General features: G+C 42.2%; 1 protein-coding gene across 1 annotated transcript in view; it reads left to right on the top strand.

Annotated features, from left to right (window-relative positions):
- cep131 (centrosomal protein 131) overlaps positions 1 to 8,571 on the top strand; it is a 56,151-nt gene extending 47,580 nt beyond the window's left edge. Inside the window, exons 30-31 of the mRNA XM_079577487.1 lie at positions 6,166 to 6,226; positions 8,290 to 8,571. Coding sequence (XP_079433613.1) covers positions 6,166 to 6,226; positions 8,290 to 8,361 — 133 coding nt within the window. The 3' untranslated portion in view covers positions 8,362 to 8,571. The remainder of the gene's footprint in view (positions 1 to 6,165; positions 6,227 to 8,289) is intronic.
- Positions 8,572 to 10,551: the final 1,980 nt, after the last annotated feature.

Genomic DNA, 10,551 nt, shown 5'->3' with positions numbered 1-10,551 from the left:
TTTTAAAAGATGCTGAACTGACACTTTCAAAATGATCGAATGAGGCGTTTTCTTTGAGTGAACGAGTGAGATAAAGTCACTGTAGGAGCTGCAGATACAGGTGTTTTTTTATTTTTTACATTTTGCACTAAATTGCTGCAATTGTTGATTTTGTGTTACTAAAACTAGGCTTTTGCCACAGTTACCATTTGTTTTAATGTAGCATGTTATTTGCATAGATAGAATCACATGCAAATGTGGCTATCGAAAAAAATATAACGTAAATAAAAAAAATATAATGTGCAGTTATATATATATATATATATATATATATATATATATATATATATATATATATATATATAATGTGCAGTTATATGTGCTTCATGCTTGACTTCGCTGTGTTTGACCCGCGACTCACAGGCACTTTTTCCTTTTGGCCTCGGCCCCCCGGCTCTAAAGAGACTGTGAACTCTGTGTCAGGGTTAGTTTCTTGTGGAAAGTTGTGAATGACGGAGGAATGAAGCCGCTCCAGTTTGTGTGACGTCATCTGCACGCCCCCGTTTAACCTGTTCTGAGTCTGTGGGCTTTGTCTGTTCCGTGTCCGAAATCACACGTGAAGGAACACGGGACACAGGGAGGGGGCGGGGCTGCTCTCCATCGCCCCGGCAACCAACTCACTCAAGTCCTATCTGAGGCTTTTTCAAACCGTTTGTGTTGTGTTGTGTCTGTTTTCACTGGGCCAAACTATCAACACAATCAACACAACAACACAACGACACAAACACATCGAAACCTTTTACTGTGAAGGACAGGGTTTATCTGGGGCTTTTATTATGAAGGCCACGGCCGTATCCGCCTCCGGAGGCTCACCAGATAAAGTCAGATAAACACAGAGGAGGTCACAGAGAAACTGCAGAAAATCAGTTTTACCCAAATCTGAAGCTTCTTGACCTGAGAGTTTGCAGCCTTTAGGCCAGAGGATGAAGTTAAAGCTCTAACCTTCAGTCACATCTAACCTTCAGTAACATCTAACCTTCAGTCACATCTAACCTTCAGTCACATCTAACCTTCAGTCACATCTAACCTTCAGTCACATCTAACCTTCAGTCACATCTAACCTTCAGTCACATCTAACCTTCAGTCACATCTAACCTTCAGTAACATCTAACCTTCAGTAACATCTAACCTTCAGTCACATCTAACCTTCAGTCACATCTAACCTTCAGTCACATCTAACCTTCAGTCACATCTAACCTTCAGTCACATCTAACCTTCAGTCACATCTAACCTTCAGTCACATCTAACCTTCAGTCACATCTAACCTTCAGTCACATCTAACCTTCAGTCACATCTAACCTTCAGTCACATCTAACCTTCAGTCACATCTAACCTTCAGTCACATCTAACCTTCAGTCACATCTAACCTTCAGTCACATCTAACCTTCAGTCACATCTAACCTTCAGTCACATCTAACCTTCAGTCACATCTAACCTTCAGGAACATCTAACCTTCAGTCACATCTAACCTTCAGTAACATCTAACCTTCAGTCACATCTAACCTTCAGTCACATCTAACCTTCAGTCACATCTAACCTTCAGTCACATCTAACCTTCAGTCACATCTAACCTTCAGGAACATCTAACCTTCAGTCACATCTAACCTTCAGGAACATCTAACCTTCAGTCACATCTAACCTTCAGTAACATCTAACCTTCAGTCACATCTAACCTTCAGGAACATCTAACCTTCAGTCACATCTAACCTTCAGTCACATCTAACCTTCAGGAACATCTAACCTTCAGTAACATCTAACCTTCAGTCACATCTAACCTTCAGTCACATCTAACCTTCAGGAACATCTAACCTTCAGTAACATCTAACCTTCAGTCACATCTAACCTTCAGTCACATCTAACCTTCAGTCACATCTAACCTTCAGTAACATCTAACCTTCAGTCACATCTAACCTTCAGTCACATCTAACCCTCAGTCACATCTAACCTTCAGTCACATCTAACCTTCAGTCACATCTAACCTTCAGTCACATCTAACCTTCAGTCACATCTAACCTTCAGGAACATCTAACCTTCAGTCACATCTAACCTTCAGTCACATCTAACCTTCAGTCACATCTAACCTTCAGTCACATCTAACCTTCAGGAACATCTAACCTTCAGGAACATCTAACCTTCAGTCACATCTAACCTTCAGGAACATCTAACCTTCAGTCACATCTAACCTTCAGGAACATCTAACCTTCAGTAACATCTAACCTTCAGTCACATCTAACCTTCAGGAACATCTAACCTTCAGGAACATCTAACCTTCAGTCACATCTAACCTTCAGGAACATCTAACCTTCAGTAACATCTAACCTTCAGTCACATCTAACCTTCAGGAACATCTAACCTTCAGTCACATCTAACCTTCAGTCACATCTAACCTTCAGTCACATCTAACCTTCAGGAACATCTAACCTTCAGTAACATCTAACCTTCAGTCACATCTAACCTTCAGGAACATCTAACCTTCAGTCACATCTAACCTTCAGTCACATCTAACCTTCAGTCACATCTAACCTTCAGTCACATCTAACCTTCAGTCACATCTAACCTTCAGGAACATCTAACCTTCAGTCACATCTAACCTTCAGTCACATCTAACCTTCAGTCACATCTAACCTTCAGTCACATCTAACCTTCAGTCACATCTAACCTTCAGGAACATCTAACCCTCAGTCACATCTAACCTTCAGTAACATCTAACCTTCAGGAACATCTAACCTTCAGTCACATCTAACCTTCAGGAACATCTAACCTTCAGCCACATCTAACCTTCAGCCACATCTAACCTTCAGTCACATCTAACCTTCAGTAACATCTAACCTTCAGTCACATCTAACCTTCAGTCACATCTAACCTTCAAGAACATCTAACCTTCAGTCACATCTAACCTTCAGTAACATCTAACCTTCAGTCACATCTAACCTTCAGTCACATCTAACCTTCAGTCACATCTAACCTTCAGTCACATCTAACCTTCAGTAACATCTAACCTTCAGTCACATCTAACCTTCAGTCACATCTAACCTTCAGGAACATCTAACCTTCAGGAACATCTAACCTTCAGTCACATCTAACCTTCAGGAACATCTAACCTTCAGTCACATCTAACCTTCAGGAACATCTAACCTTCAGTCACATCTAACCTTCAGTCACATCTAACCTTCAGTCACATCTAACCTTCAGTCACATCTAACCTTCAGTCACATCTAACCTTCAGTAACATCTAACCTTCAGTCACATCTAACCTTCAGTCACATCTAACCTTCAGTCACATCTAACCTTCAGGAACATCTAACCTTCAGTCACATCTAACCTTCAGTAACATCTAACCTTCAGTAACATCTAACCTTCAGTCACATCTAACCTTCAGTCACATCTAACCTTCAGGAACATCTAACCTTCAGGAACATCTAACCTTCAGTAACATCTAACCTTCAGTCACATCTAACCTTCAGGAACATCTAACCTTCATTCACATCTAACCTTCAGTAACATCTAACCTTCAGTCACATCTAACCTTCAGTCACATCTAACCTTCAGTCACATCTAACCTTCAGTCACATCTAACCTTCAGTCACATCTAACCTTCAGGAACATCTAACCTTCAGTCACATCTAACCTTCAGTAACATCTAACCTTCAGGAACATCTAACCTTCAGTCACATCTAACCTTCAGTCACATCTAACCTTCAGGAACATCTAACCTTCAGTAACATCTAACCTTCAGTCACATCTAACCTTCAGTAACATCTAACCTTCAGTAACATCTAACCTTCAGTCACATCTAACCTTCAGTAACATCTAACCTTCAGTAACATCTAACCTTCAGTCACATCTAACCTTCAGTAACATCTAACCTTCAGTAACATCTAACCTTCAGTAACATCTAACCTTCAGTCACATCTAACCTTCAGTAACATCTAACCTTCAGGAACATCTAACCTTCAGTAACATCTAACCTTCAGTCACATCTAACCTTCAGGAACATCTAACCTTCAGTCACATCTAACCTTCAGTCACATCTAACCTTCAGTCACATCTAACCTTCAGTCACATCTAACCTTCAGTCACATCTAACCTTCAGTCACATCTAACCTTCAGTCACATCTAACCTTCAGTCACATCTAACCTTCAGTCACATCTAACCTTCAGGAACATCTAACCTTCAGTCACATCTAACCTTCAGTCACATCTAACCTTCAGTCACATCTAACCTTCAGGAACATCTAACCTTCAGTCACATCTAACCTTCAGTCACATCTAACCTTCAGTCACATCTAGCCTTCAGGAACATCTAACCTTCAGTCACATCTAACCTTCAGTCTCATCTAACCTTCAGTAAAATCTAACCTTCAGTCACATCTAACCTTCAGTCACATCTAACCTTCAGTCACATCTAACCTTCAGGAACATCTAACCTTCAGGAACATCTAACCTTCAGGAACATCTAACCTTCAGTAACATCTAACCTTCAGGAACATCTAACCTTCAGGAACATCTAACCTTCAGGAACATCTAACCTTCAGGAACATCTAACCTTCAGTAACATCTAACCTTCAGGAACATCTAACCTTCAGGAACATCTAACCTTCAGGAACATCTAACCTTCAGGAACATCTAACCTTCAGTCACATCTAACCTTCAGTCACATCTAACCTTCAGGAACATCTAACCTTCAGTCACATCTAACCTTCAGTCACATCTAACCTTCAGTCACATCTAACCTTCAGTCACATCTAACCTTCAGTCACATCTAACCTTCAGTCACATCTAACCTTCAGGAACATCTAACCTTCAGTAACATCTAACCTTCAGGAACATCTAACCTTCAGTCACATCTAACCTTCAGGAACATCTAACCTTCAGTCTCATCTAACCTTCAGGAACGTCTAACCTTCAGTCACGTCTAACCTTCAGTCACATCTAACCTTCAGGAACATCTAACCTTCAGTAACATCTAACCTTCAGTAACATCTAACCTTCAGTAACATCTAACCTTCAGTCACATCTAACCTTCAGTCACATCTAACCTTCAGTAACATCTAACCTTCAGTAACATCTAACCTTCAGTCACATCTAACCTTCAGTCACATCTAACCTTCAGTCACATCTAACCTTCAGTCACATCTAACCTTCAGTCACATCTAACCTTCAGTCACATCTAACCTTCAGTCACATCTAACCTTCAGTCACATCTAACCTTCAGTCACATCTAACCTTCAGGAACATCTAACCTTCAGTCTCATCTAACCTTCAGTCACATCTAACCTTCAGTAACATCTAACCTTCAGTCACATCTAACCTTCAGTCACATCTAACCTTCAGTCACATCTAACCTTCAGTCACATCTAACCTTCAGTCACATCTAACCTTCAGTCACATCTAACCTTCAGTCACATCTAACCCTCAGTAACATCAAACCTTCAGTCACATCTAACCTTCAGTCACATCTAACCTTCAGTCACATCTTACCTTCAGTCACATCTAACCTTCAGTCACATCTAACCTTCAGGAACATCTAACCTTCAGTTACATCTAACCTTCAGGAACATCTAACCTTCAGTCACATCTAACCTTCAGGAACATCTAACCTTCAGTCACATCTAACCTTCAGTCACATCTAACCTTCAGGAACATCTAACCTTCAGTCACATCTAACCTTCAGTCACATCTAACCTTCAGTCACATCTAACCTTCAGGAACATCTAACCTTCAGTCACATCTAACCTTCAGGAACATCTAACCTTCAGTCACATCTAACCTTCAGTCACATCTAACCTTCAGTCACATCTAACCTTCAGGAACATCTAACCTTCAGTCACATCTAACCTTCAGTCACATCTAACCTTCAGTCACATCTAACCTTCAGGAACATCTAACCTTCAGGAACATCTAACTGACCTGAAAACGTCTCGTGAACATTTATTTCCATCTGAAAACATAAAATAAAGGAAGTCGCTGCATTTTTCAGTTTTACAGAGAGGGATCTGAAACGAGCTCAGTGATGTTTGGAGCCTGAGCTAAAGCTAATGCTAAAGCTAATGCTAAAGCTAAAGTCACTGAGCTGAGGCCGCCTGAGGCGTTTCCTGTTTCTCACCTGAGTTTCTTCTTTTCAAGAGTGAAGGCGGCCATTTTGAAGAAAGAGGAGACGGTGACCACGCTGCGGAAACAACACGAGGTCAGTGTGAAGCGGGCGGAGACTTCACCATACGATACACGATACTCGATACGATACTTGATGCGATACTTGATACGATACACGATGCTTGATACAATACTCGATACGATACACAATACTCGATGCGATACTTGATACACGATACTTGATATGATACACGATACTCAATACGATACACGATACTCGATACGATACACGATACGATACTTGATACGATACACGATACTTGATACGATACACGATACTTGATACGATACACGATACTTGATATGATACTCGATACGATACACGATACTTGATACGATACACGATACTTGATACGATACACGATACGATACACGATGCTTGATACAATACTTGATACGATACTCAATATTATACACAATACTCGATGCGATACACGATACTTGATATGATACACGATACTCAATACGATACACGATACTCGATACGATACACGATACGATACTTGATACGATACACGATACTTGATACGATACACGATACGATACTTGATACGATACACGATACTTGATACGATACTCGACACGATACACGATACGATACTTGATACGATACACGATACTTGATACGATACACGATACTTGATATGATACACGATACTCAATACGATACATGATACTTGATACGATACACGATACTTGATACGATACACGATACTTGATACGATACACGATACTCAATACGATACATGATACTTGATACGATACACGATACTTGATACGATACACGATACGATACACGATGCTTGATACAATACTTGATACGATACTCAATATTATACACAATACTCGATGCGATACACGATACTTGATACGATACTCAATACGATACACGATGCTTGATACAATACTTGATACGATACTCAATATTATACACAATACTCGATGCGATACACGATACTTGATACGATACTCAATACGATACACGATACTCGATACGATACTCGATACGATACACGATACGATACTTGATACGATACACGATACTTGATACGATACACGATACTCGATACGATACACGATACTCGATACGATACACGATACTTGATACGATACTTGATACTTGATACGATACTCGATACGATACTTGATACTTGATACGATACACGATACATGATACTTGATACGATACTCGATACAATACTTGATACAATACACGATACTCGATACGATACACGATACTTGATACGATACTTGATACGATACTCGATACGATACTTGATACGATACTTGATACGATACTCGATACGATACTTGATACTCGATACGATACTCGATACGATACTTGATACGATACACGATACATGATACTTGATACGATACTTGATACGATACTTGATACGATACTTGATACGATACTCGATACGATACTTGATACTCGATACGATACTCGATACGATACTCGATACGATACTTGATACAATACACGATACTCGATACGATACACGATACTCGATACGATACACGATACATGATACTTGATACGATACTTGATACAATACTCGATACGATACACGATTCAATACTCGATACTTGATACACGATACTTGATACGATACTCAATATTATACACGATACTCGATACGATACTTGATACGATACTCGATATTATACACGATACGATACACGATACTTGATACTTGATACGATACTCGATACGATACATGATACTCGATACAATACTCGATATTATACACGATACTCGATACGATACACGATACTCGATACGATACTCGATACTTGATACGATACACGATACTCGATACAATAATTGATTCGATAAATGATTTTTCACATATTATTTTATGATTAATATTAGTTTTTATCTTTGGCCGTGTTCCCTTCTTAAATGAATGTTAAGTGTTTCCCAACCAGGGGTGCGGGGCCCTGGGGGACCTCAGTTTAATAAATGAATGACATTGACCGAAAATCGTCTGGGCGAAGTGTCCTGCCCAAAGACACAGCAACAGTGTAATATCCGTGTCTGTGCAGTGCTGGTTCTCTCCACCAGAGGCAGTAAAGAGTAACTGTGTGTTTCAGGCTGCGCTGAAGCGGGCCGACCACCTGGAGGCGCTGTGGGAGCAGCAGAGGAAACAGCTGCTACAGAAATGACGGGACTCGAACCCAAGACCTGTTTTATACAAACCCCATGTTTTTATGGACTTTTCCTGTAACTGACTTTTTCAGTAAATTATTGTAGTTTTTGAAAGAGAAAAGGTTTTAGTCCCGGTTTAGTTTCTACAGTTTGTTTAAAGTCTCGCCTGGACTCGCCTGGACTCGCCTGGACTCGTCTCACTCTGGAATCTGGAGGAGCTCCTTCTGAAACTCGGGAACATGTGACCCGGGTCTGAGTGAAGGATCTGACCTGGGTCTGACCTGGGTCTGAGTGAAGGATCTGACCTGGGTCTGACCTGGGTCTGAGTGAAGGATCTGACCTGGGTCTGACCTGGGTCTGAGTGAAGGATCTGACCTGGGTCTGAGTGAAGGATCTGACCTGGGTCTGACCTGGGTCTGAGTGAAGGATCTGACCTGGGTCTGACCTGGGTCTGAGTGAAGGACCTGACCTGGGTCTGACCTGGGTCTGAGTGAACAGCGTCACTAAGGAGATAATCCACCTGGTCAAGACTGAGACCCAGGCCATCAGAGATGTCCTGGGTCTCAGTCTCTGACATCAGAGATGTCAGAGACTGAGACTCAGGACATCAGAGATGTCAGAGACAGAGACTCAGGTCATCAGAGATGTCAGAGACAGAGACCCAGGCCATCAGAGATGTCAGAGACAGAGACTCAGGTCATCAGAGATGTCAGAGACAGAGACTCAGGACATCAGAGATGTCAGAGACTGAGACCCAGGCCATCAGAGATGTCAGAGACAGAGACTCAGGTCATCAGAGATGTCAGAGACAGAGACTCAGGACATCAGAGATGTCAGAGACAGAGACTCAGGTCATCAGAGATGTCAGAGACTGAGACTCAGGCCATCAGAGATGTCAGAGACAGAGACTCAGGACATCAGAGATGTCAGAGACAGAGACTCAGGTCATCAGAGATGTCAGAGACTGAGACTCAGGCCATCAGAGATGTCAGAGACAGAGACTCAGGTCATCAGAGATGTCAGAGACTGAGACTCAGGTCATCAGAGATGTCAGAGACAGAGACTCAGGTCATCAGAGATGTCAGAGACAGAGACTCAGGACATCAGAGATGTCAGAGACAGAGACCCAGGTCATCAGAGATGTCAGAGACAGAGACTCAGGTCATCAGAGATGTCAGAGACTGAGACTCAGGTCATCAGAGATGTCAGAGACTGAGACTCAGGTCATCAGAGATGTCAGAGACAGAGACTCAGGACATCAGAGATGTCAGAGACAGAGACTCAGGACATCAGAGATGTCAGAGACAGAGACTCAGGTCATCAGAGATGTCAGAGACAGAGACTCAGGACATCAGAGATGTCAGAGACAGAGACCCAGGTCATCAGAGATGTCAGAGACTGAGACCCAGGACATCAGAGATGTCAGAGACTGAGACCCAGGACATCAGAGATGTCAGAGACTGAGACTCAGGTCATCAGAGATGTCAGAGACTGAGACTCAGGACATCAGAGATGTCAGAGACAGAGACTCAGGACATCAGAGATGTCAGAGACTGAGACCCAGACCATCAGAGATGTCAGAGACTGAGACTCAGGACATCAGAGATGTCAGAGACTGAGACCCAGGACATCAGAGATGTCAGAGACTGAGACCCAGGCCATCAGAGATGTCAGAGACAGAGACTCAGGTCATCAGAGATGTCAGAGACTGAGACCCAGGTCATCAGAGATGTTAGAGACTGAGACCCAGGTCATCAGAGATGTCAGAGACTGAGACTCAGGTCATCAGAGATGTCAGAGACAGAGACTCAGGACATCAGAGATGTCAGAGACTGAGACCCAGGTCATCAGAGATGTTAGAGACTGAGACCCAGACCATCAGAGATGTCAGAGACTGAGACTCAGGTCATCAGAGATGTCAGAGACAGAGACTCAGGACATCAGAGATGTCAGAGACTGAGACCCAGGCCATCAGAGATGTCAGAGACAGAGACTCAGGACATCAGAGATGTCAGAGACTGAGACTCAGGACATCAGAGATGTCAGAGACTGAGACCCAGGCCATCAGAGATGTCAGAGACAGAGACTCAGGACATCAGAGATGTCAGAGACTGAGACCCAGGTCATCAGAGATGTTAGAGACTGAGACCCAGACCATCAGAGATGTCAGAGACTGAGACTCAGGACACTCAGAACTGGGTCAGATC

The sequence above is a fragment of the Gobius niger genome, assembly GCF_951799975.1.
Source record: "Gobius niger genome assembly, chromosome: 19".
NCBI lineage: Eukaryota > Metazoa > Chordata > Actinopteri > Gobiiformes > Gobiidae > Gobius > Gobius niger.
Note: the sequence above shows the minus strand (reverse complement) of the source record. Positions and strands in the feature narration are given on the sequence as shown.